The 26,327-nt window shown below is 36.0% G+C and overlaps 4 protein-coding genes across 8 annotated transcripts; 3 read left to right on the forward strand and 1 right to left on the reverse strand.

Annotated features, from left to right (window-relative positions):
- Positions 1–388: 388 nt before the first annotated feature.
- LOC132166619 (TOM1-like protein 2) lies at positions 389–3,777 on the reverse strand. Of its 2 annotated transcripts, none has more exons than XM_059577468.1 (4): positions 3,678–3,777; positions 2,945–3,479; positions 1,494–1,775; positions 389–1,062 (listed from the first exon to the last, which is right to left on the reverse strand). In XM_059577468.1, the coding sequence occupies exons 2-4, from the start codon at positions 3,437–3,439 to the stop codon at positions 625–627; spliced, it is 1,215 nt and encodes a 404-aa protein (XP_059433451.1). In that variant the 5' UTR covers positions 3,440–3,479; positions 3,678–3,777; the 3' UTR covers positions 389–624. The 2 variants fall into 2 exon arrangements, with proteins under 2 accessions (XP_059433451.1, XP_059433450.1); XM_059577467.1 differs by having other exon boundaries at positions 3,653–3,759.
- A 3,918-nt stretch (positions 3,778–7,695) lies between these two features.
- On the forward strand, positions 7,696–13,107 carry LOC132166159 (mitochondrial ATP-independent inner membrane protease subunit 2-like). Of its 2 annotated transcripts, none has more exons than XM_059576933.1 (5): positions 7,696–7,899; positions 8,470–8,642; positions 10,631–10,814; positions 12,315–12,421; positions 12,518–13,107. In XM_059576933.1, the coding sequence occupies exons 1-5, from the start codon at positions 7,828–7,830 to the stop codon at positions 12,597–12,599; spliced, it is 618 nt and encodes a 205-aa protein (XP_059432916.1). In that variant the 5' UTR covers positions 7,696–7,827; the 3' UTR covers positions 12,600–13,107. The 2 variants fall into 2 exon arrangements, with proteins under 2 accessions (XP_059432916.1, XP_059432915.1); XM_059576932.1 differs by having other exon boundaries at positions 7,698–7,899; positions 12,312–12,421.
- Positions 13,108–13,917: 810 nt separating this feature from the next.
- Positions 13,918–18,092, forward strand: LOC132165571 (rho-N domain-containing protein 1, chloroplastic). 2 transcript variants are annotated; one of them, XM_059576194.1, is made up of 2 exons: positions 13,918–14,036; positions 16,632–18,092. In XM_059576194.1, exons 1-2 carry the CDS (start codon positions 13,997–13,999, stop codon positions 17,867–17,869), a joined length of 1,278 nt encoding a protein of 425 aa, XP_059432177.1. In that variant the 5' UTR covers positions 13,918–13,996; the 3' UTR covers positions 17,870–18,092. The 2 variants fall into 2 exon arrangements, with proteins under 2 accessions (XP_059432177.1, XP_059432178.1); XM_059576195.1 differs by having other exon boundaries at positions 13,919–14,036; positions 16,650–18,092.
- Positions 18,093–19,097: 1,005 nt separating this feature from the next.
- Positions 19,098–26,017, forward strand: LOC132166319 (putative E3 ubiquitin-protein ligase XBAT34). Of its 2 annotated transcripts, XM_059577117.1 has the most exons (9): positions 19,098–19,343; positions 19,964–20,078; positions 20,390–20,470; positions 20,583–20,671; positions 20,763–20,854; positions 21,093–21,174; positions 21,688–21,790; positions 23,467–23,552; positions 25,021–26,017. In XM_059577117.1, exons 1-9 carry the CDS (start codon positions 19,224–19,226, stop codon positions 25,753–25,755), a joined length of 1,503 nt encoding a protein of 500 aa, XP_059433100.1. In that variant the 5' UTR covers positions 19,098–19,223; the 3' UTR covers positions 25,756–26,017. The 2 variants fall into 2 exon arrangements, with proteins under 2 accessions (XP_059433100.1, XP_059433101.1); XM_059577118.1 differs by lacking the exon at positions 19,098–19,343 and having other exon boundaries at positions 19,995–20,136.
- Positions 26,018–26,327: the final 310 nt, after the last annotated feature.

Consider the following 26,327-nt stretch of genomic DNA (forward strand, 5'->3'; position numbering starts at 1 on the left):
AATATTATTTTAATAATATTTTAACATCGACGTACTTACTGTTCAAGCACGACGGTAGGCTAAATATCACTACTCCTATATTACTACTTGCCACGAAAAAGCCATAAACGATTAAAGGTTCATTATAGTTAGCAATTTCAAAACGTTTAATTTTAAAATATGCAATTTTAAAAACACAATTAAGTTTTTTTGTAAAATCACAATTTGAATGTTTTTAAAATGCACCTCCTTACTAACAATTTTAAAACGTAGATTTTTCCACATTTTTAAAACAGCCATTATTTAAAAAAATGCAATCCAAAACGAGATACTTTATGCGATTTTATTTAAAAACACATTTTTTTTATATGCAAAATCATAGGACCAAACGGATTTTAACTCACCCAACAAAATAAAAAAGCTATAATTGACTGTTATTTAGCATTACTGGGAAGAAAGATCCCAAACAAGATATACAGTCAAAAAAACACCAAAGACAAACCGTTCAGTGGACACTAATATGCTTAAATTAGATTTTACTACTCCTAACCAATTAAGTACAATACTCGGATGCTTACTTATCAAAAAAAAGTACAATACTCGGATGCTCGAGTCATTGGCACAAAAAAGGAGCCACCCACTTCCTTAATCACCTTTTTTCTTCTCGTGGCTGGATTCAGCATCGTCTCCTTTAGGGGAATCCACCAAGTTGTTTTCACTCAGAGGAGGTGATTTGGGCTCAGAGGCATAAGACTTTTCTGGCAGATTTTCTCCTAGCTTTTCAGCAGCTTCTAGCTCCTCACACTTGGAGGCATCAGAGGTCTCAGGCAGTTCTCCTCCAGACTTTTGAGTAGCTTCCAGCTGCTCATACTTGATAGGGTCAGAGTTGTCAGGCTGTTGTTGTCCTCCGGGCTTTTGAGCGGCTTCCAACTGCTCATACTTAGAGATTACTTGTTGAAGCTCATCATGAATATATAAGGCCTCAAAGAGCATCCCTTCATCATCAGTAGTGCTTTCTATGATCCCCTTAATGGCAGGCTGTGACTGCTTGCACTTCTCCAACATGTTCATTGTAAGATCTTCCTGCAAAAGCACAAGAACTTCTATCAATACTCATTTTTATCTTCTGTCTATACAGCAACTAGATTACAGGGGAAAGTCGAAAACTTCCCATGCATGTTTATCAACATGCATCCATCGTATGAAAATGTATAAACATCACATTAGTCAGAAAGGTCTCAAGTCTGGTTGTCAAAACATATCATGATAATCTTTTTGGTAGCCATTGAAAAGATTGCAATCTGTATTAACATGGCTGTATTTAGATATATTATGGAACAGGATATCACCAGAGTATGGTAACATAGAATTATGCATTTATATGAAGTAAAGAGTACAATTTAATGCTAGATAGGAGGAACAGATCGACATGCAAAAACTACAGAAATTTTGAATAAAATGGGAAATCTATTTATCAATGAGTATTGCTTTGTTGTTAGAAGTCAGAGAAGTACCTTCAAAGGTTTTGGCTCCGTTTCAGCGTCCAATATGCTGGAGAGCAGTTCAAGACTGTTTCGAGTTACAACAAGATATTCTTTCTTTTCTTCAACTGATAGGTTTCTATAATTCAGGTGGAATGCAGTACCATCTGTATCATGCATTCCTGTGTCAGGGATAGGGTATGTTCCAGGTGGAGACAAAGGCTGTTGATGAACATATGACTCCAAGGAATACTGCATTGGGGGCGAATTCCCTTCTTGTACAAGTGGAGGTGGTATGCTTCTTCCTTTCAAGCTCTGTCATGACATCCATAACAATAATAGGACATCAGTGCCTTCAGATAAATGACACTGGGCATGCTATAAAACAAAGTGCCAAGATTCATTACATCCAGGCAGCACTAAACATAATAAACCAAAAGGAACTATTATTAATGAGTAAAACCAAGTTGAACATAACTTATACTTTCAACAGGCTGAGGCCAACACATTTTGGGTCCTGCTTACCATGTTTATTTTGAACTTCAAATTCTTTTTCTTACCAAAAGGAGGGAAAGAAGAAAATGAAAGAGTTCAATAGAATTGAAATCCCAGTCAACTGAAAATAAGCTGAACCACATGCTTCGGTTGTCTCTGTTCAGAATGTGGGACCTGTCCTGTTCAGCAGTCCAGGTGTGATCTAAAAAGGCACTAAATGTACCCAATTTCAGAGCACTTTTGCCTTGGCTTTTAACTAAATACTTAGGCAGATAGACCACCCACTTCAGAAAATTCCCTGAAGAGATTTTGGTGGAAAATATGCAGGCCACTGGAAGCATCTGTTAGATGGAACATGGCTTTCCAGTTAAAGGTCATAGAATCCCCAGGAAAAACTCAATGAAGTCACATTTGTGCCTCAAATAACCTTTTACATCAAGATATACTTGAAACTATGGCTGAGTGCATAAATTAACAGTCATCTAATCACACCCTATGATTGCAATCACGCAATTCCTCTCTGCTAAAAGATTGCACCCAAGCAGCATTCCACTAAAATATCTCAAACTATTCCAGAGGTGCCTTTTATCTCACTGATCTGTCGTTGTAATCACAAGATATCTTGTTCTTTCGTTGTTAACAAAGGTCCATCAGACACTCACTTTTTAATTGATAACTTCACTCACAAGGATCGCGTAATAATATTTCAAAGAAATTATAGATTAACAACAACAAGAAACATATAAGACAATCAAACCCTAAAACGTAAACAGAATGAAAAATAATACAATAAAATAAGATTAGGATCCTTCAGACTTTCTAGGGGTACCTTCTCAGCGAAAACGTTAAGCATCTTTTAGAGGTAGTAAATGATGAGATGAGAAAATTTGAACCATTTAAGCAAAATTTATATCTTAAGAACTCCAGGGGAATATTAATCTACAAAACTAATGACAATCACAAACACACACAGATATCGAGGTGTTCACCATGTAAGTCTGGTGAAACACTGGCAGATAAGCGAGGTCCTCGGACTCTCCCCAAGCCCTAATCAAATCCATTGCTCTCTTCCTGTTCCCCTGATCCGTCAGCGGATTATCGATCATCTTCACCATTTCATCCAACACCTTCTCCGACGCCACCTCCGAGAACACCTTCTCGCAGTTCATGGCACAAGCCTCCAGCAAGTCCAGGCTCAGCCTCTGGCTCGTCGCCGCGCTCTTCCCCCCGCCAGCGATCTTCTTCTTGATGGCCCTCACGACCTCCGTCCCGCTCAGCTCCTCGCCGTTGATCATCTTGCATATCCGCAGGTTCGTACCCCAGTTCGGCTCCTCCATCGTCTCCAACGTGGCCTCGTCCACCATCTTCGACTCCGGCGTTGGGGTCTGGAGGATCTCCTTCACTTTGCCGGTCACCATTCTGCTCATTTGAGCTCCTCCCGTCTTCAAACGCTCGCCCAATTGAGCTAGCTTCAACTTGTCCATTGTTCCTGTTTGGCTGCCGAGAAAATCAAAGCAAATGAACCTGAAACGGAAAGAAAAGTAAATTTCTTTTATAAATAAGAGCTGAGCCTAAGCTAGCGAATTAGTTTTCATTCTCTTATCCATAAAGGTTTTTTACTGTTTGGCTACCGAGAAAAGTGAAACTATAGGGTATATAAACAAATCCGAAAATTCAAATCAACAAGAAAAATTCACCAATACGATCAAGAATTCGAAAAACCTTGGCTCAGATTGTTCTTTTATTTTTGTTTTTCGTTGGGTTTTTGAGATAGAGATAGAGAGAGAGAGAGAGAGAGAGAGACAGAAGAGTCAAATACTCAAATCTGAGATACGCGTGGCTTGGAAGGCCGCCTCGTGGATTGTGGTGGGGTCCGCTTGACTTTTATCCAAAAGACGGCGAGGGTCATGTGTGCGACCAGCCGTTTTGTAGGGCTTACGGTAATTTCCTTAGAGATCCAACGGCTGCCGCGGGTGATCGCACTATTACCAATTTACCGTAATCTGAAATTGCGTTTGAAAAATATAGTTTTTAAGTTAAAAAATGTTTTTTTTTATAAAAAAAAAGCTTCATTTGTAAGTTTTTGCCAAAAGTTTGTTTTGGCCCTTTTTAGGTTTTTTTTACCATTAAAAGCGCTTTTATTTTTTTACAAACGAGTACTTTTTTCATTGAACGGGCTTTTTAAGTATTAAAAGTACTTTTAGGCCCCTCAAACGCAATCCCAAACAGACTCGATTTTTTTTATCATTAAAAGTGCTTTTAATTTTTTTTACTAAACGAGTATTTTTCTTCAAACATACTTTTTTAGTGTTAAAAATACTTTTAGGCCCCTCAAATGCAATCCCGAACAAACTCTAAGAGTCTGTTTAGGATTGTGTTTGAAGAATATAGCTTTTAAGTCAAAAAGCGCATTTGAGCAAAAGCTTTATTTTTAAGTTTTTGCTAAAAGTGCATTTTAACCATTTTTAGGCTTTTTTGACTCTTAAAAGCGTTTTTAATTTTTTTACCAAACGAGTATATTTTTTTTCAAACGGTCTTTTTTAGTATTAAAAATACTTTTAGACCCCTCAAACGCAATTTCAAACAGGTCATAAATCTTATATAGGCAAAGAGTAAGTTAATTTTCTAAGAGAAGCAACAAGCTAGTGCATGACTGTGAGCTAGCAATAGTAGTTTTTGCATTGAAAATTTGACGACATTGGATAATATTGTAAGATATTCACATATCACAATAATTTAAAGTACTTATTTATGCACAAGAAGCTAAACATGTGACAAGGGAAATGGTTGGTGGGGGACCCGTAAGTTTGATTAAAATATTGATAAGTGAGTGGAGTTGCCAAAATAAAAATTGTTACCATCAGGGTTAGTGTTAATAAAGTGAGCCGCTATGAACACCTATTGTGAAAACGTGGTGGTATGTTATGATTACTGTGTCTCGTGTGAGTTAAATTTAATCTTAATCATGCGTATATAAACTTATGGGTATCATCTCCTTGTAAGCCGATTTTCAATTGTGAGTTATACCCAAAATTTATATTAGTCCTACTCATTATGGACCGACTAGAATTGGAAGTAGCAAAGGCAAAGTCTAGCCTATCTCACCAGTCTAACTTTTGAAGCTGATGTTGTTGGAACATATAACAAATTCAAGTTAAGAGATAATGAAATTGATAGTATTAAAGAAAGAGTAATGTTAAAATGAAGATTTGTATTTTTTGTGTGTCACCTCAAATTGATATGGCTTTTAAAAATATTATTATATCAAAATTTAAGAATCATCTATCTCCAATTCAATTGTGATTTTAAAAGTTACATAAATTTTAGAAAAATAAGAGAATACGAGTCTTCTTTCTAGCATTAATAAAGAATACTGTGTTTGGACTTTAAGATGATGGGATTTTGAGATTATCGAGTTTGTGTATCAAAGGATAATAAGTGAAGAAAAACAATTTTGTTACATGTTAAGAAAAACAAGTTTATTACAATCTGACTTATAATTGCATAAATTTATAAAATCAATATTTATCACATTATTCCCAATATATTTTTTAAGGGGAAATCATTCAAGTCTCATTAATTGATGAAGGATCACGAGCATAAAGCTCTTACATTATATAGCAAAAGCTCTAAGAAAATAATAGCCGAAACTACAAGGTTACAAGTCATAAATACATACATAACAATCTAACATTAAAGACCTATTTGTAACATCAAAATCCGTTAACCCATGACTAATATTCAGTTGTAACAACATGCCCATATCTTTTTATGGAGTTGATGGGGTTTTTGGATCGGACCGTTCAAAGCTCGATCTATGTCCCTTTGTCAGACCCACCTCGACACACGCTACTCTATCGCGCGCACCAGGCCTGCCCACTTCCAACGGCACCTGTCGCTTCTGATTCCGGCAACCATGCAACGGATTGTGACTTGCACGCACCTGCGCGTGGTTTTTTTGCTTTATGGCTAGAATCATCAAGCAGCCTTCTTCCAATGGTGTTTTGTGGATTTTTGTGCTTTTTATTTTTATTTTTATTTTTCCCTGTTTTTATGTTTTTCATGTATTTTGTGATCTTGGCCTGTTGGGTTGAGGATGCGAATAAATTTATGACTTGCGAGTCGAGGAAGATGAATTTCAGCAGAAGGATGTTGTTACATATGTATCGGATTAAGTCTGTTATAAACAGACATTATTCCCAATATTGAAATCAAACAATGGCTTAGAATTTGTTCACAATCACAAGAGAGATCTTCTGGCAGCCATATTGTAAGATTCAGGCTTCTGGGTGTCACCGGTGCGAATATTAGTATTACGTAGGAAATAACAACTTTGAGTGATAACATTTTGGTTTTGTTTTTAAATATTAACAAACAACTCAAAATTACTTAGACAATATTATATTAGAACATTATTATTATTATTATTATTTAAAAAATAAAAATACTATCTAAAAATAGCATTAACAAATAAAGCCCGTACCAATCCAAAAGTATCCTCTCCATTCTAAAGGAAATTGAAAGAATCCGGTTAGTACAATTTAAAAAGAAAAAAAATGGTATTTTCAATCCTTTTTCCTTTGCCATTGGCTCAATAGTGCGAGCGGTTTAAGAGCAGGAGACGTGTCCCACGTCTATCCTATGCTGAAAGTTGAAATATAAAGGAGTTTTCTAGCTTTTAAGCTCTCTCCACGTGTTAAACAATACTACACGTAAATTGTCAAATTATTAATTGTGCCAACAAATTTAATTGAGAAGAAGTTGTTAATTTAATTATTAATTAATATCTTAGTACATTTTTTCATGCATTAGTTCAAGTTCTTTTTTATTAAGTAAGGCGCAACACGTAAATATTAAACTAAAATTAGCCTTAAGCGTGATTATTTAATTGATTTGATATATAAATTACAGAAACAAAATTCAAATCCAATACACTTGTTTTGATATTATATTAAATTATTAAATTCAACTTATATTTTAATTAAATATTTTAAGTTAATCATTACTTGTTGCGGTGGAATTTGAGCCTACAAGCAAAAATACACATCGAAATAAATTGACACTTTAAAACTATTTTGGGGTCCACACGCCACACACAAATAGAAAAGAAAAGAAAGTGAAGATCCATTTTCACCACCCTCTGTGATGGTAGAGCCACCATCTATTGCATTCCTTTCCAAGTGTGGAGGGTGGCGATAGGGTGGATCTCCACGACATTTTTTTTTTTTAATTTTTATTTTTATAACCCATCTATTTAACGTGGTGATGTAGATTTGGATACGTTGATACATTTTTACTGTTCAAATATTTCATTAAAAATTGGATGAAAAATATGACAAAATGACTTATTTATTATGAGGTCAAAATTCAATGAGGTTGTCATTTATCATTGGGCAAAACTCATGATCTTTCTAATAGATGTATGAAAGAAAGATAGAAAAGAATCCAACCCTATTGTTTACATGATGAGAATTGCTATTTGTCACCTGTTTTTTTGGGTATATAATTTTTTTTTTTAATCCGTCGTTAGATTTTTTTATAGAACTTACATAGGTGAAGGTATAAATCCTATACCAATTTTTTATTTTTTATTTTTAAATTATATGAAAGAAGGATGGGAGAAAACGTTTACGTGATTGACCATAAATTTAACGAGAAAGGATTGGACTAAGTTAAGTGGCTTCAATTATAAAAACCCAAAAAATTATGCTAAAATAATGAAAATAGTGAGAATGGATGAGACCAAAATATAAAAAAAGAAATCTAGGGGTTTTTGATATCCCCCCCATAGTTGTACCTCTATAGCATTCTTCTGATGCTCTAGTTAAACAACAACAAAAAATAGAACTTGTCTGAGTCTCTGTTTGCGGAAATGGTTTCCCTATCAACGTGGTTTCGGTACATAGCCCACAAGCTCGAGTACTCCGTCTCTCTTAGCTGGAAGGTCCTTCACTTCGTTTTCCCTGTCTACTCATTTACCAGTTTTGATTTCTGCTTGTGGGTTTTGTTGATTTTGAATAATTGGTTCCTCTCATTGGAATTGTCAATTTTCGTTAAATACTTATCTGGGTTCGTGATGATTTGTGTATTTAGTTTTTATTTTTTAGTTTTTAATTTTTTATGGGTTTGTTCTGAATAGCAAATGGTTTTCTGGGATATGATGAAAGTTCTTAGATTTATGTTTATATCAAAGAAGTGTTAGTCAGAGCAATCTAAAATGGAAAAGAGAAGGCGAGGGTTTAGGTTAGGAATTTTAGCTTATAGGTGTGCTCTTTTGAAGATCCAAGGCTCAAGTCTGAAACTTGAGGCATCCTCTTTGAGGTTTGCCGCATTTTGAATAATGGGAAGTAATTTTTCGGCTAAATAGAAGGTCAAGTAATGCTTAAATTTCTTGTTGGTTCTTCTTCATTTGTTTTTCCTTTTTTTTGTTGTTGGGTTTTATTGCACAATGGTGGTAATGGGTAAAACTCTTTTCTCTATGGATTTTCCTGACCATATCAGCAATATGATGCAGAACTATCAAAGAGGTCAAATATCCAACAGAGAAGTAGGCGATGAGGTTTGGAAGAATCTACTTCAGGGAAGGTTGACGTACTTGCACTGGAATAAGGGAGAGGAAATGACCCCTACTACAGGTGCTGAAGGGGGAACTCTTCTCGTCCGGAAAATACCAGCTGCAGATCCAACGTAATTTTACCTTTCTCTTACTAAAGAGAACACCTTTTCTGTATGTTTGCATCTTAATTTTCTATTGCTGCGGTTGACATATTTGGACCATTGTTATGATCAATTATATATATTTTTTCTTATGAATTTACTTGACAAACTTGAACATACTCGGTGTCATTACTTATAATTTTATCATACTATGCATTTCTGGTGAGTTGTTAATTGCTTAGGTGACCTTCATAGGAGGCATTTCAATTATCTGTGGGGTTTAAAATGTGATTTGTGATTTCGTAGTTCCGCCAGTGAGTTCTTCATAATTGTTAATCCAAGCTTGATTCTCTAATATTTTTCTTCCAACTTACTTGAACATTTTGAAGGATCCGTTAAACTTACTACCACCATGTTTTTCATTTGAATTCAGCTGCAATTTACAGAAATCTTAATCACATTTAGTTCCATTTCTTCTAAAATGTGTAATTATAATTCACTTCTTCATATTTATCAAAAAAAGAAAAAGAAATTATTAAATTAGATTATTTCAGGTTAGTGTGAGCCATTTTCAACCACCAGCCCACTATGTCTATCATAAGTTATATTTCATGCATAATCTACTTATCAAAAAAAAAAGGTTATATTTCATGCATAATCTCTTTAATATCTACTCATGGGCATGCTCACTTTAATTGAGTCTTTTTATGTAGTTAAAACACTATCTGCTCTGTATTCACTTCTCTGATCAATGTTATTGGACATGAATTTCAAAAAATTAATATGGCTCTATTGTTTTTTATCCTAGTTTCGTCATTTGCTTTTGTGTCCGGTAAATGATAAGGGGACAATGGAGGCATTACATGAGGAATTCAAAGGGAAATGCTCATGCTATTATGCTTTCCACCTTAGCAGGATAGTAAATATTGAGATGGCATACATATTTCTAACCTTAAACACCATTGAACTAGATCATATTTTGCTGGAGACTTGTCAGCTATCATTCACAACTATGAATTGAAACCGGCTTCTCTTGCCCAAATAGTTTTATATTTGAGTGATCTGGAAAATACACGAGAAACAACACTGGAAATTTGGTGAAAGTTCTGGGAATACATATGGATGGAAATTGTTTCATAGTTTCTGGGAGAGTTGTTGTCAATTAGAACAAGTTTATGAAACTTTTCCTTTTTAAGGATGATACTTTTGGATTTTATCTCCTTAAATGTGTTAAAGCATATGTCACATAGAAGATTCATCCCTACAAACAATGGGCACAGTTTTTAGTTTGCTGGTTAGCTTGCAGATGTAACCTGATACTGATGAGACTTGTTATAAACTTTGGAAAGTTGAACAGCTTCCCAATTTGAAACAGAGATGGTACCTTCTTAAATTGAGGTCTACTCCAGGTTCAAATGTTCATTTTGTTCTTACTCTTTATATCACATGCGAAGATTTTCAAAAATTAATGTGAAAAAGGTTTGCTTCATAGGTTTCCCACGTGTTGGAAAGAAAGCATATTTTGTGTTGTTGAGAGTTGAGACGAATAATTTGGATAAGGCCTCTGTGATTATTCTTCCTTGTACATGATGTGATTTATATTAACAAACATGTCTATATGTATGACTTTGGGAAGAAGCTAACAAATCATAGCTTATATTTCGGTTCCATGATGCTGCCATCCTTTGTTTTCCACACTTTTGGTTTGTCTTAATATCACATTGGTCGTCTAGTGTCTTTGTGGCATCTCACATCGCCTGGGAATGAGGATGTGCTTATATGTATACTCGTACCCTTTTTGACATCAACACGTTGTAAAGCTGTAATGGTCATGATCCCATCAGAACTTCGTAATTAAGTAAGCTTATGCGAGAGTAGTACCAGTATGGGTGACCTACTGGGAACTCAGGTTTGGGAGAGCCAAAAGCGGACAATATTAAGTGTCCTTGGGGTAGGACGTTTCAATCTTGATATCTCTTGTTTGACTTTCATGTACAGCATGCATGTTTCTTTGACAGGCGTGTTTTTGTTGGAGATGTTATATTGTTGAAGGACCCCCAGAAGTCGGATAACTATCTAGTCAGAAGATTGGCTGCTACTGAAGGGTATGAAATGGTCTCTAAGGATGAAAAAGATGAGCCCTTTGTTCTTGAAAAGGATCAGTGCTGGGTGTTGGCTGACAATGAAAACATAAAGCCTAAGGTAGATGGGACTTTCTTATTTAGTAATTTGATCATTATATTCAGACAAATTGTCTGGTTTGTTACTGGATTATCCTACTTCTCTTTCTACATGTTATGGATATCAGAAAAGCAAATAAGCTAGAGAGAGAATATTACTCTGCTTCCAAGCAATAAAGTAAAATAGTAATAGATAATTCCACATATCAAATTTCAGTGCTTCTCGTCTTTATGCTTTTCTACTAGGAAGCTTACAGGACTAGCATTGAATTATTCAGAAACGTCAAGTCTTTAGATAAAGAACCTAAAGAAACCTAGTGTTTGATCTATGATATATACTGTGTTCTGGTACTGGTTCTAATTTTGAAACTTTCCATCAGAAAATATTGGAGGAAATTTAATTTTTCTACTTGGTACTTCATAAGTAGAGCTAAGGGACAATTCAGTTCATGATTTAGATTCTGGAATATTTGTGTGTTTATATATATATATATATATATATATATATATTCAGGTGTATTTTTCTCTTTGGCTGATTACAGAATTGTGTTTACTGAAAACACAAGTCCATGGTGAGAGAAGAAATATTATCTATTATACTTTGCTTTCTAGGTTCTATGCTTTTAACATGCACACAAGCTCACATAAACTGGAGCTTATGTAATTTTCTCTTGGTTTGTTCTTCAATGCTTCCAAGTTCACTTCATCTTTTTGTCATTTCGTTCTATTAGAAAAAAGCTCTATCATCTGTTGGTGGAGATCTGCATCATCCCCCTAAAGAAGTAAAGAAAGAGAGATTAATGAGAGTAAGAGACTCCCCTAGAAAAATGAAATAAAAGAATTAGTCTGTGATACTTTAGAATTTACAATTGCATAGTCTTTTATAAAGCATTGCTAAATTTCATCTTTTGTTAGTTAGAAGATGCCTATTTCTCACTTTAGCCTTGAAAGTGAAGATCTTTTAGAGCATGTGCATTTTGGGCTGTTGGGAATTTAATTAATTTTTATTTTTCCTTTCTCAAGAACAACCACTTTGTAATTCTTTGCAATGCTGAATGAGGCACGAAAACTATGTAAATTTTGTAAGATCCAGCATTGTTCAGTAATGTTCTTATTGTGCTGGTCTAGAATGTTTGCAGTTTTAATTGTGTCCCTTTTTAAAGGGGTAGAGTTATTGTTTAACGACGTTTTTTACAGTTATATTCTCATTTCATACTTCATCAATCAAATTCAGTCCCCTCAACAAAAAACCAAAATTAGCATGCTGTAGTTTTGGGAATTTTCCATTTCTGAATCCAGCCCTACATTACCCATTTAGAAGCATGCTAAACCTTATATATGCAGTTATTTATATATTCCCTTCTCTTTATTTCTTCAATATTTTATTATTCTCTCTAACAGATCGAGAGCGGCAAGCAGAGTGGTTAGGATCAATTATTATATTTGGAATATGCTTATACTTGATTCTTGAAATGCTTGGGCACGGACGGATAATTTTTTGTTTTTTTCTCTCTAATAGCAGGAAGCCAATGACAGTCGAACATTTGGTCCTGTTCCCATGACTGACATCGTTGGCAGAGTAATATATTGCCTGCGAACAGCTGTGGATCATGGCCCTGTGCAGAATAGGTGAGCTCAGATGTTCAAGTTCATTTTACTTCCACTCCTTTCTGTTAATGGTAGAAAGTTCTGATGATGGTTGAAATTTTTGTGTTCCTCTACCAGTCATTACAGTATGAGAAAGGATTCACCAGTGTTGCAAGTCGAACTAGATGTAGATGAGATGGCAAAAAATCACAAAGCCTAAAATTCTGCCCCACATAAAGCACTGACATGGTTTGTATGTATTGTTCTTTCCTCCCAATTTTCCAATTGGATTTCTGTTTTTCCTTTTTGGCTTGAACTACAAGGGAAAAATAAAAGAGGACTTTAAATTGTTCATCGGCTATGGAAGGGTGGTGTATTTATTGTTATCCTTGACCGGGTTTGCCGATCGGGTAAGCTGGTCTTTCTTTCCAAACTGAAGCATATGAAGCGGCCTCTGCCGAATTGAGTTTCGGCTATATTTTACTTTACTTTGGAAAGATACTGTAGTCTTAAAACTAGCCAAAAGGGCAGAGAAGGGAATGAATCTTGTTGCTGTTCTGGATGCTTATGTTGGACCTCTTGGCTTGCCTTTAATTGCCTATGAGCTTACCATTAGCAAGTGTTGAAGTGTAACATCTGGTTCTGAAAACACCCTTTTTTTTGCGCCATAACAGTGCTCTCTGATGGCTCTGTTGGTCAATCTCATTCAGAAAAACATGCTTTGCAAATTTCTCCAATTTTTTTCGTCTACATTTTGATACTTGGACATGGGATTGAATTCTACCTATAGGGGCGAGGGGCGATGAAGATGGGAGAAGATGGCTCTGTTCTTTCCAAATTTTGTTTTTTGTTTTTCAGAAATGAAATTGCATTTAATTTTCATCTAACGTTTCTCGTTGATGCCCTCATTCTCCATGGCAACACAACGCCAATTACTTGATTTCTTTTCCATCAAATGCATAAAAACAAAACAATGGAATCATTACACAACACAAAAAGCCTTTCTTAAATCATTCAAGTTGAATAAAAGTAAACAAGTGAATCCAAAACAAAGAGGAATGGAACACGAATTTTTCGTTAGAGTCAAAGCATGAATGATGGGCTAAGCTTAATATAATTTCAAAATCGGGTGGCCGTGCCCTCTGGCCCCATTGATTCGTCTCCATTGTATATAAAACCAAATGTAATCCATGAATAACGTAGTGATTCTATCTTTTATATGAATGATAAAAATGGTGTGCAACTCAATTGACGTATTGCACCACAGAAACTCAAAGTAGATCTTTAGAACATTTAGCCCAAATATTTGTAGCTTGTTCAAGTATAAAAATGATTTTTTTTAAAAAAATTTTAAATGGGAGGGTGCACATCCAAGTCACACAACCCCGAACCCAAACCCGAACTCGAACCCTAAACCGAAACAGCCTGATACGTTGCCTCCTTCACCCATTTTGCCCCTAACCAAACCGCATATTACCCAACAAGTCCCTTATCAGTGCTATTAATTTTGCAAACAAAGCCTTGGGACTTACAAAAACTCAGACACCAGAAAATGCAAAGCGACCGCTGAAGACGCTCGCTCGCTCGCTCACTCTAAGCTGTGTGTGTACAAGAGCAATGTCTCAAGCAGTGGGCATCATTTCTAAGAACGTTCCAGGTACTTATCCTACAAACCAAAGTTTCCTTTTTGCGTTTTTTTTTTTGTATCTGTTTAGTTCCTCTGAAACAGTAGGAAAAAGACAGTAAAAACGCTGTTTCTGGGTTTGTCCATAATCATTTGTTGTCATGTTTTTGTGGAATTTCAACATTTCTCAAATGGGTATTCATGTTTTTATTGTTTAATAAGACTTTTATTTTTCTTCTCGCTTTTGTTCGTGTATATGTGGGTGAGAATGTTGGTTGTTGCCGCCAAAAGGGCCTGAGAGAATCGACTAGTTTGTTGTAATACGTTTGAAAATTTTTTGGGAATTGAGAGTATCCCATGTGTATGCTGCGGTGGATTTTAAGTTGCGCACAATCTGTTCGTTGAAATGCATTTTTTAGTCTGTAGGTTTCCTGTAACACCCCTAGTCAGAGAAGGCCAGGTTTGTTTTTAAGGACTCAAAGGCGCAAGGTTTCTATTACTCTATTAGGAAGCCCAGAGCACTTGTACACCATTTTAATGCATGACATGAGAAAACAAAATATTTTGCAGAAGCATAAGCTCAAAGCACATTAAATTAGTCATGACATAATTTAAACAGTCACAGTGGTTTTCCATTCGTGCCCTAAGGCAATTACTACAATCATGACATAGCATAACAAAAGGAATATGTGAATGCAAATTTCCCCCAAAAGAGCCTAAACATTCCGGTCTCCTATCTAGGTTGCCTTAATTCCTGGAAAAGTGAAAAAACAAAGGGTGAGCGAAAGACTCGGCAAATAATATTCCTTATCAATGTAAAATGGTTGGTTTGAAAATTGTTTGAGCAAAAAGTTAGGAGCTCAGATAACATATAACATATAACATAAACTTTTCTTGCTGAACTCAAGGTTGAAGAGTTGAAAAAAATGGGTGAAGAGTTCCAGAAAATTGGTTTACTCCAAGTACCAAGGGTTCTCACCAAGCCTCAAAGGTTAATTTCATATAACATGGTTTGTTGCCTTGTTTTAGCTTCAAAAACCGAGGGTTAAAGCCATGTAAAGTTTTTTTTCCATAATCTAGCGGGCAATAGCATTAAAAGTTTTATAGACCAAAGGTTAAAGCCATGTAAGGGTTAATTTAAAAAACTAAAGGTTAAAGGTTAATGGGTATGTTTTAGTTGCATAAACCAATGGTTAAAGCTATGCAAAAGGTTAATTTACGAGTAATGCTATATACTACACCACTATTCAATTACTATCTTAGTATGCTGGCATGGCACTGCCAATTTACCTTTGGACCCTTTTTTCTTAAAAGAAAAAAAAAAAAATCGAAGGGTGGATTGGTAGTGCTGTGTCAGCATAGATAGTGGTAGGATAATGGTGTGGTATATAGCATTACTCTTAATTTAATAAACTAGGGTTAATGACATGTAAATCCCCTTATTAATCAAAGAATTATGCTAAGTTGAAATCTTTTAATCCCATTACCCTATATGTCATGTACCATGAGTTAAACGCTTAAATCATGCATATAATTAGAGATGAAATTGAATTTTTTAAAACTCTTATGGTCTCTTTTAGAGCGCTTTGATCCATTTTTACTAAGCTACCTAGGCCCAATATCAATGGCCCGCACATCTAAGCCTATTACTTTGGGTCGGCCCACACACTAAACTTAGGCTAAGGTGAGGATGTTACATTTCCTATATTAGTGTGTGGCACTTTCTCTCTTGCATTGCTTTATTTTTTAGAAATTTACATTTTTATTTGGGTTTGTTGGTTAAATTGTAAACTTCTGGTGGAATCCGCTTCTAAGAATGAATTTACATAGGGTCAGCTTTTTGGATTAGCATTGTAAAGTTTAAAGTCATTATTAAACACTTTATAGTAAGGAGATTTGGTCTCCTTCATGACCATAGTTGTCAAAAGTATATGCCACTTGTCTCATCTGTAGAGCAGAACATTAGTCTGATGCTGCTTTCTTATTAGTTGAAGTTTCAAATTGCTAACAAGGATTCAGTTTATTTTAATATGAAGAGATCTTGGTAATGTATCAATGAGCATCACCTTGACACTTGTCTTCTTTTCTTCTTCTCTCTCTAGATTCAATTAAGTAGTATTATTTTTTCTTTTTGGGTGGTGGCCCTGCAGGTAAGAAATTGAGTTGGGACCCCTCAATCTATAGAGGTTTGATAAGTTAATAACTTAATCTGGGCTTTGATGTGTATGCTTTCATATAATACATGGCATAAGTGGTTTGTCAATGTTTTTAAGTATTTGATAGCCTTAGATAGTGTCAGTTATATTGGTTTGATCCTCTTGCAGAATGAATTTTGTGCTAGGCCATACGTGATTATGCTTTTGATCAAAGTGCTTTCATGCTTAGTTAAGTTGTGTTACAAACTTGTGAGACATGCTACGTTTTAGTTGGCATGTTTATAAGGATATGTATAGGAGCAAAAAGCAGTATCAACTTTTTTTATTAGGTATTTAAATTATTGTAATTTTGAAGATATTTTGTTTTTTCATATGGGAATCACATCAGATGGCTCACATGTAGATGTGTGTGATAAGTAAAAAAAGGAAAGCTTCTCACACTATGATTATTGTACTCCTTTTTTATGTATAGGTCTTGGCTTTGTTACAGGTTATGGAGTGGTAGATGGCCGATGTCTCCCATGTTCCGGCGTTTCTGGAAGAGCAGCCACTATATCGCCTTCTTCTTCTCGTTTTGACTGTAGATTACATTCACAGGTCAAGATCAGATCACTTAAATGTGCTTCCAAGGGAGCAGCTTTTGTCTGCAAAGCAAGTTCTAGTGGTCATAGGAGAAACCCAGACTTCTCAAGACAAAACAGGCACAGTTATTCTAGAAACAGGAACAGGCAAAATGAAGAGAGAGAGAGCTTTGATAACCTCAATGAATCCGATATGTTATCTTCGAAAAATGGTCCATTGCTCTCCCTCTCCAGTGCCCCGAAATTTTATGCAACTTCAGCCCCTGGACCTAGGGAGAAGGAAATTGTCGAGCTATTCAGAAAGGTCCAGGCTCAGCTTCGGGAGAGAGCTGCAAGCAAAGAAGAAAAGAAGACCGAAGCCTTGCAAGGGCAGGGAAAAGAGAGTGAAACTGTGGATTCCCTCCTTAAGTTACTGCGGAAACACTCAGTTGAGCAAAACAAGAGAAGCAGCAGGAGCAACAGCAGCAACAAAAACTTCTCTTTGGAGCAGCCAGTACAGAATGACCCATACAATGAAGGAAAAAGTACAAGCTACAATGAAGGAAAAAGTACAAGTTACAATGAAGGAAAAGGTACAGGCTACAATGAAGGAAAGAGTACAAGCTTCTATAATTCAAATAGCAGTTTGAAGAGTGATGCCCAAGAACCTGATGCTTCTTTATTAAGTAGGCCTTTGTCAAATTTCCGACGCAAGTCTCCTGTCCCTCGTGTGAAATACCAGCCCATTTATTCTGGTGAGGACCCTATCAACAGCATGCCACATGTGAATTCAAGTGAGAAGAGAGAGGAGAATCAGGTTGAGAGTGATCTAAAAGCTGAACAAGAGTTGGAGCCAGACTTAGAGGCAGAGCCAATGTCAGAGCCAGAGTTGGAGCTTGAACCTGAGCCCGAGCCCAAGGTCACCTTTCCAGATGGTGGGTTTGCTAAGTTGTCAGAAGGTGAGACTTCAGATACTGATGAACCTTGTAATGATAAGAAAGGAGGTATGCAACTGACGAGTGAACACGGGGATTTGAGTGCATTGAAGCTGCCCGAATTGAGGGCACTTGCCAAGTCTCGTGGAGTAAAAGGGTATTCAAAGATGAAGAAGAGTGAGCTTGTGGAGTTGCTAACTGGGAGTTTTGTATGATCCGTGATGCATGAGAGAAGCAAAAGGGAGAGACCACTTCTACATTCTTAGATTGTTTTGATATTGTACTCATCTGATCACTTTGTTTTGTACTTCTTCACTTCAAACCCTCCTAGGCCTCTTAAGGACTTTGTGCTAGTTGTGAAGCTACCGTTTCTCCATTTCTTAGGTCTTTTTGGATCAGTTATTGGTGTTGATTTTGAGATTGTTGTTTTTCTTTTCATGTTATATTTTTGTTAAAAATTGCGTCAGATTCAAGTTGCGGGTTTTTCTGGTTTTACTGATAAGGTCATGTAGATGATTTTATGAGTAAATAGGGATTAATAGGCATGAGTGAGGCACGTTTGTTCCTCTTAATACTATTCACTTAATTTTTCTTAAAAAATCAACAAAAACATTTTCACATTTTTCACTTTTAATATAATATCATTCATTTTTTAATATTACATCATTTACTATTTATTACTATATATATATATATATATTTTTTTACTTTTTTATACCAAACATTTTTACTTTTCTCACATTAATTCACATCCGAAGACTCAAACTTTTGTCCTCTCCCTCACAAAACCACTAGAAAGCCTTTTGTCACTTAAACCAACCCCTCCAATGATCCTCTTTCTATGTCAACCACTCCTTTGGACTGTTCAAACAAAGTGAACATATCGTCATGTGCAAACATGCCTTCTCAGTTAAGAAAGCTAATGGCTAACTAATTATGGGTCTTATCTATCTTAAATTACCACGTTGAAAAATACAATTATCAAGCTGCCCAATGGGTAATAACCTAACTAAACTGATTTTATTTATTATATATATAACAAAAAATAAAAGAGGGTGGTTTCCAAATTTGCAATTTCTAATAAATTCATCGAATTAAAAAAATTAATCAATCTTAACCATGACTCAGCCTGCCTTCCGTTTGATGGGTACGAAAATCAGAATCTCAAAATCATTTTCACTTTAATATTATTATTTTGCTTGAATTGTATCATTTGATTTGGCCCATTCGAGGCATATTATTTTGGAATTTCACTTGAATATATATATATTATAAAGAGTTTGACTTGCTTCAAATGAAAAAATTACTGAAAATAAAGATAAAAATGAACAGAAAGAACTCGGTTATTTTTTCGCCGAGCCCATCTCCAACGTTAGTTTTTCGAACGGGTGATCGAAATATTTGTCACAAAGACCATAGAAAAATGATAAATGCAATGATAGGGTGCCACATCAGCCTTGACAGGAACAAAAAACGTTCAAGAACATCGGAAGCCTCCTCCTCTCAGACAACCCCAGACACCCCTCCTTCTACGCTAAGTTTCAGACAAAACTGCTCGGTTAGAGAATTATGGGCCAAAATCATGGTTCCATGAGCCAACGATCCAGAGCCGAGTCGCTCTATCAAATGGTCTGCACTGGAAACGTGGAAGCTACTAAAGCTCTATGCAGAGAAGGTGCTAGCCTTGAGGTAAAGCTAATTCATTTATGTTCGTTTTCCAGCACCTTCAAATTCCCCGATTTACATCTTGTTCTTGATTTTTTAATGAGTTTAGGATATTCTAGGATAATGGGTTTTCGCATAGTTATCATGTGGAAGCATTAAGCCTGGTTATGGGAATTGAGTGTACAAAAAGGTGACTATAACCATGAATAGTAAATTTGTCGAGTCAGGATATGTTGTGGAAATGAGTCTTTTTATAGTCATCAATTGTGTTACAAGGTAAGTTTAAATCTGGTTATTGAAAATGAAGAACTGATGGACATGTCATGAATGTTAATCACATGAACCCACCGGAAAATTATGCTGTGATTTGTAGGATAGTTCTTCCACCATTTATAAGAAAATTAGATGGGTGTATTTAGTGAATTGCTTATTTCAATCACTAAGAAGTCATTTATTAGCTTTGAGTTTTATCATTGACAAGTAATAACTGATGGAAGCAGTGGTCTTGATTTTATCTGTTTTCAAACTGAACACTTCGTCTTGTCAATTATAATGCTTGATAATTTGGTACAAAACTTTTTGTGGTTGCTCTATGTGTGTCTTTTTATGGAAAACGTTCTGATAAGGGTGTTTTTTTGTCACAGTGGATTGACAGAGAAGGAAGGACCCCTCTCATTGTGGCGTGTTTGAATCCCGAACTGGTTGATGTTGCCAAAACTCTGATTGAATTGGGTGCTAACATCAATGCTTATCGTCCTGGTATGCTTGTGAAAGTCCGACGTTGTCCGCTGGGTCATTGATTATTATCTTACAAACGGTAGTGGCTAATTGGCTATAAGTCATATTTTGGAAGTCAAACACATATCTTGTGCATAACACAAAGACGTTTATGTTTAATTTATTCCGTATTTGTATTCTTGAATCAGTAACGAGTTATTTATAATAATAAAAATAATAAAAAAGGAATAACTTAAAGTTTGCATGGAAGTTTAGCCGGTAATAGTACTATTAACATGCAAGCTTGATTCAATCTTCTTCACTATTTTTTGTTATTTATTAATTTCTGGCAGGGAGTCAAGCAGGTACTCCTTTACATCATGCAGCAAAAAGAGGCTTGGAACAGTCTGTTATGCTACTTCTTTCCAATGGAGGTTTGTCATATACTCTTAATCTGGGTTTGTTGTTGAAAATAAACCTTGAATCGTCTTTTAGTATAACAATTATTTGGCCATGTCTAAAGAACTAGTTTGATTACGATTTCAGCAAATGCTCTGGTGAGGAATGATGATTGTCAAACTCCACTTGATGTTGCTAGAACAAAGGGGCATGCCAATGTTGTTCGTGTCATTGAGGTTAGAAGTCATAATTACTCAAAAAATTCTCTATCTGTATCTGTATAGTTTAACATGGTCAAAGTTTTACTTTTTCTTTGTTTCTCTTTAGAATCATGTTTGCTACTTCTCTGGCTGGCTGCGGGAATCTTATGGTCCGGGCTTTCTTGGAGCATTAATGCCTCAACTGTTAACAAGAAAAATGTCTGTATAATGTCCAGTTTCTCTATTATCAATGCATTTTCTTTTATGCTCTTACCATAGAATCATTTTCCTCGTAAAAGCGATATTATGCTATTAATATTCCTACACCTCTGGGGCATCACAAGTGCAAGTTATACATAGAACTCTACCTTTACTTCCCAAGGGAAATTGAAGTGTTTTATCATTCAAAACAATGTAGATATGTGCATATGTGCTGATTTGAATTCATTGCTTGCAGTTGGGTTGTTGTTATACCTTTTGGTTCCAGTAATTCAACAATGCCCCTCAAAATGGAGCTCGTCATATATTCTACTTTGCAGGTATGGCAGAAAATAATTGGTGAAGTTGGTTATTGTATTGTGATCAGAATTTCTCTGGTTAATGAAATATTCTTTTCTTTTTGGTTGCCATAACCTGTTACGAAATTGGATGATGAGAAAAGATAAAATGAGAGAGAGTACCAAGGAGTATGGCTGGCATCTCTCTCTCTCTCTTAGCATAAAGGGCTTTGCCGTAATTTTGACTCAGAGAAACTAGTAGATTTGATTTTTTTTTTTTTTTTTTAGATTGTAGTAGTCTTTAGGGTATTTGGCTCTCTTGTATACTTTTCGTGTATGAGAGCTCTGCCCTTTTCTTTCAATAATATTATCATTATTCATTAAAAAAAACACCTTAGCATAACGATAAACCCTAGGCTGATCTCTCTTCCAAGAATTGGGTAATATTACTTATAGTTTGTAATTCAAAATATAGAAACTGTTTTTCACTTTCATATCCTACACATTTATTTGTACATCTTCCGAACTGTAATTTGGACCAATGACAATGAGCAGGATGCACAGCCTCGTTCGGTCATTGCTCTTTGGAAGGCCAAAATTGAGGAACCCAAATTTCATCAAACAGATCCAGCACTTAGTATATTTGACCAGGCTACCAGTAAGTTCTTCCTGATGAAACTATTATCCTCTAGTACAAATATCATTTTCGTTACATCTTACTCTGAAGCTTTTCTTGTTTTCTTTTTATGGATTGAGGGGAAGAGGAGATTGTTATGTAGTGATCCTTCAAAATCTCTGAAACATGTGAAAAAGGCATGTATTGAGCCTTTAATGTCTCAACATTCTACTGTTTGAATCTTTCCTTTTAAGTAGACAAAGTTGTCTCTACATGCTACTTTTCTTCAAGGTCGTAACTAGTTGAAGTGTCAGCTGGGTTTATTAAGTTACTTTCTTTTGCTTTTCTCACTTGCTCATTGCTACATCCCAAAAAGTTAATCTCATATTAGGAAGATGGATTGCCCACATTGAGTAGGTGGATTATATAGGTGTTCATGGGTAGGTCCCACATTGGTTCATTATTAGGTGAGACTAGGCTTTACAAGTGATTTTTGGGAGCTCCAATTGTAACTTGATTCTTCATTTTGGAGTGGTAGCACATATGTGGCTATCACTTTTCCTAGGGCATTGTAAATAGTATCAAAACAACTTGGTAACTCAATGTGGTGCTAAGGCATTGCATGACATGGACTCTGACGAGAAGGTTAGAGATTTGAGTGAGGGAGATTTTGACACCCCAGAGTTAAGTCACACACTGGAAAGATGGATTCCCTACAATAAGTGTATGGATTATAAAGGTGCTTATGAATGCTAAGTCCCACATTGATTCTTTACTAGGTGAGACTAGGCTTTGTAAGTGATTATGGGGAGCTACATTACAACTTGACTAGTTTTTTTGGAGTAATAGCACAAATATGGCTAGCTCTTTCCCGGTTCATTACAACCATATTCCCATAACTAAAATACTGGTCATTGGATGTGCTTTAGGGACGGATACATTGATACTTAAAATATCTGTTTTTTTTTTTTTTTTCCTTTTTCTTTCTTTCTGGTATTTGATATTGATTTTATGGTGGAAAATCCAGTGCTTTGGAATGTATCTATCTCATTATGCGTCTTTTAAATTTTGCATTCTTGGTTTATACTTTTTAAGTCATTCCTATGACATTATTATATAATATGAGTTATTCACAAATTGCCATTATATTATATATGTGACGGTGAACATATGGGTCTCGAGCAAAACAGTGTTGTAGCCCGGTGAACATATGGCATGTGACCTCTATAGTGCAGTCTTAAACCTCACTTACCATATATGTCTAACTACTGTGTTTGCCACTCTGATGGTCTCTCTGCCCCCACTAACTAATGCCATAATGTTAGTTGGTAACTAATGCCAGAGAAGCTAGAATAAGCGTGTAAAGAGTTAAATCAACATTTCTATACTATGTTTGCAAAAATGTTTTAATGTTCTTTGTTGACTCCTGATTTTACAGTCTCCTTTTATCATTGGTTTTCTTAAGTGGAAAAGGGGGTATCATGATAAGCTCATTTAGCAACTTTAAATTGATAGAACATGGTTTTTACTTGTTTGAGGTGGATGTCCTAGATCATTGTTAGTTGAGTCTGCAACAGTTAAACTATGAATAGTAAAGAGACATGTTCTACTGAACACCATTTTACTCTTCTTGTTTTGTAATACTATATATTTAATGTCTGTTCTCCTTTCTGTCTTGTTGAGCTGTTTCTGTCTAGTGATCATATCTTTCTTTTCAGAAGCTCGGTATAAACTTGCATCTGCCATCGAGGGTGATAAAGAGCAACTTCAACAATTATATAATGCATGCATAGGAATTCCTCAGGTACGCCATCAAAAAGTGTTCACAGATTGTAGATCAACTCTATGGTCTGTTCATTTTGCCACTATTCAGGTCATACAAGATAGGAAGCAGTTTTTTAAAAAAATTTGTTGGTATGGATGACTACTTAGAGAAATGGAAACCATGTGCCTGCTCACAGTAAAATGTTTAAAGTGTATTGTCCGTAACATAGTGGCTTGTTAAGGATAATTTGTCCTGTATGGTTTAAAAAATATTGTTATTTCTTTCAGGCACTGGTTTAACCAAGATAAGCATGTACTGCATGATCATGTGGATTTTGAAGTTAAAATGATAGGAAATGGAGTACGTTTTAAAAATGTTCTTCTGATACGTGGTAATGACTAATTAATTTGAATACTAGAAATTGCTGATAGCTTTAATTATGGGATAATCTACTTCCACATTAATGGTAGCTAATTTTATGGAAGGATGATGGGTTGGCTATAGATCAGTCAATTGGGCTAGCTGGAGGCTTTCCTTAGCTCAGCCTTCTGATGTGTGCAGGGGAAACTTACTTGTGTTTAAAAATCTTCATCAAGCTCAGCCCCACCCAAAATAAGTTCTGAAGTGTACAACCTGAGCTCAGCCCGTTGTGTTTGGAAATGCTTCGGGCCGGGTTTGGGCTGTCTGTAATTAATACAACTAAAAGTTAAGATAGATTTAATTATGAAGTAATGCTATCAAAGTGTTTTAGATTTTCATGAAGGTTAGCAAAGTGTTTTGACCCCCAAGCCTTTTAGGTTAGTATTATGTTTCGTGACCAGCAAGCCAAAACAATTTTTGTGATCTAAGGGACCAATTTAATGTTTATTAGATATCTAGAAGGATACCATGCATAGATATCCTTGATAAATCGGGTGGGCTTCCTCTTGGGTAAGCTAACCCTAGCCCAGGTTTGGAATGAACTCTAGTTCTAGCTCATTCTTTTACCAAAATCAGCCCAGCGTGAAAAATAACAGTAAGCTTGGTCCAATCTCTTCTGAACCAAACAATGGGGCGTGGGGGCTAGCTCACCCCTAGTTGGTTATACTCAAATCTGAACTCTTTATTTTTGTTTTGCACCGTGAGCATCTTCCTGTAAATAGAAAGCATTGATGGATTATGAAATTCATCTTTGGTTTACAATTTGTTCTGAAAGAACTCCAGGGTTTTCTTTGTTTAGACCTGTGGAACCGGGGAAACTTATGCTTTAGAAAAGTTTTTGTATGCTGTGCTTTCTTAGTGTATTTTTGCAAAAGAATTGGTAGCGATACTATCCTTTTTTGTTTATTTGAGCGTGGGGTTGGATATTTAGAAGATAGGAAGTAAATGGGAGTGTAGAAGTACTTGGAGAAGGAACCTGAAGCAATTTAATGATTTCTTTTGCTCCATCCTTTTCAAGATCTAATTGGAGCCTAAAGATCTCACGAGATCACTACTTAGTGTATGTTATAAGCTCTTTACTTTTCAGGTTATGCCTCGCCCAGTGCCTTATAATACCTTAACCTCAACTCCAGAAGCTGCACCTCAAACTGATGCAGAAGCTGTTGACTTGGCTATGGCGGTAAATGACTCAATTCAGTCTCCTGCAGCGGATAGACCACTTCCTCCAAATACTCACCAGAGCTCTGAACCAATTCGCACAAATGGTTGGGGAGATTCTGCGGGGAATTCCAGTCACAATGGGTGGAGCACGACTGTAGGAACTACAATTGAGGTTGCAGGCAGCAATGTATGGATGGATAATCCACCAAAACAAGACTACAATGGATGGGGTTTGCCTGATTCCGGGCCAGTTGGCCATCCAACTCAACATGCACGAACCAACAATAATGTTTCCCCTGTTGTTCCCACAAACAATGACGTTTCTACACCCGTTTCATCTGCTTCGGTTCCATCTGCTCCACCTATTCCTGATGAGGTTTTGGACGAAGGGCCAATCCACTACCCATCCATTGATTTCAGCCCAGTGGAATGGTTCATTCCAGCCAAAGAGGATGGAGGTTCTGTAACAAATGATGTGAAAGATGAAGACACTTCTTCCTCGTGTGTGATATGTTGGGAAGCTCCAATAGAGGGAGCATGCATTCCCTGTGGTCATATGGCTGGTTGCATGTCTTGTTTGAATGAGATCAAAGCCAAGAAAGGTGTTTGCCCTGTATGCCGAGCCAAAATAAATCAGGTTGTAAGGCTTTATGCTGTCTGATAAGTGAACCAATTACAATGGAGCTGGGATTTGTTCAAGATTTTGATATATTTATCTTAAAGTAATTTTGATTTATGAGCTTGTGACATACATGTAATGGATTTGTGGACATAATTGTACAGACTGCAACAAGGTGGTTGTTTTGATTTTTGAATGTACAGTATAGCAAGGGGAACTGCTCAAACTACATTTATTATTTATTTTTTTGTAAGTAAACTACATTTTATTTCACTCCTCTAATAAATCTCTTTTTCCTCTGTTACTGCAAGTACAGAGTATATAAAGTAGCAATATGACAAGGAGCTATGCAATCTATTGCCTTTATGAATCTGCTTAAGTGGTGTCGGTGACTGGTTGGTGTGTAATCTCTCACTTAAAGTGGAAGCAGAGGAACTTTATCCTTTAATCTGACTACATGTTGCTTCCTCTCTGTCTCTGTCTCTCTCTCTCTCTCCACCTCAGTAATATGCCTTACACAAAGGTTGCTTATGTTCCAACCTTGGAGATACCAATTGATTATTGAACTTCTCTTTGTATGTACAAGCTTTTCTTTTTCCTTATTCTGGCCATAA

The sequence above is a fragment of the Corylus avellana genome, chromosome ca11 (genome assembly GCF_901000735.1).
Source record: "Corylus avellana chromosome ca11, CavTom2PMs-1.0".
Taxonomy (NCBI): domain Eukaryota; kingdom Viridiplantae; phylum Streptophyta; class Magnoliopsida; order Fagales; family Betulaceae; genus Corylus; species Corylus avellana.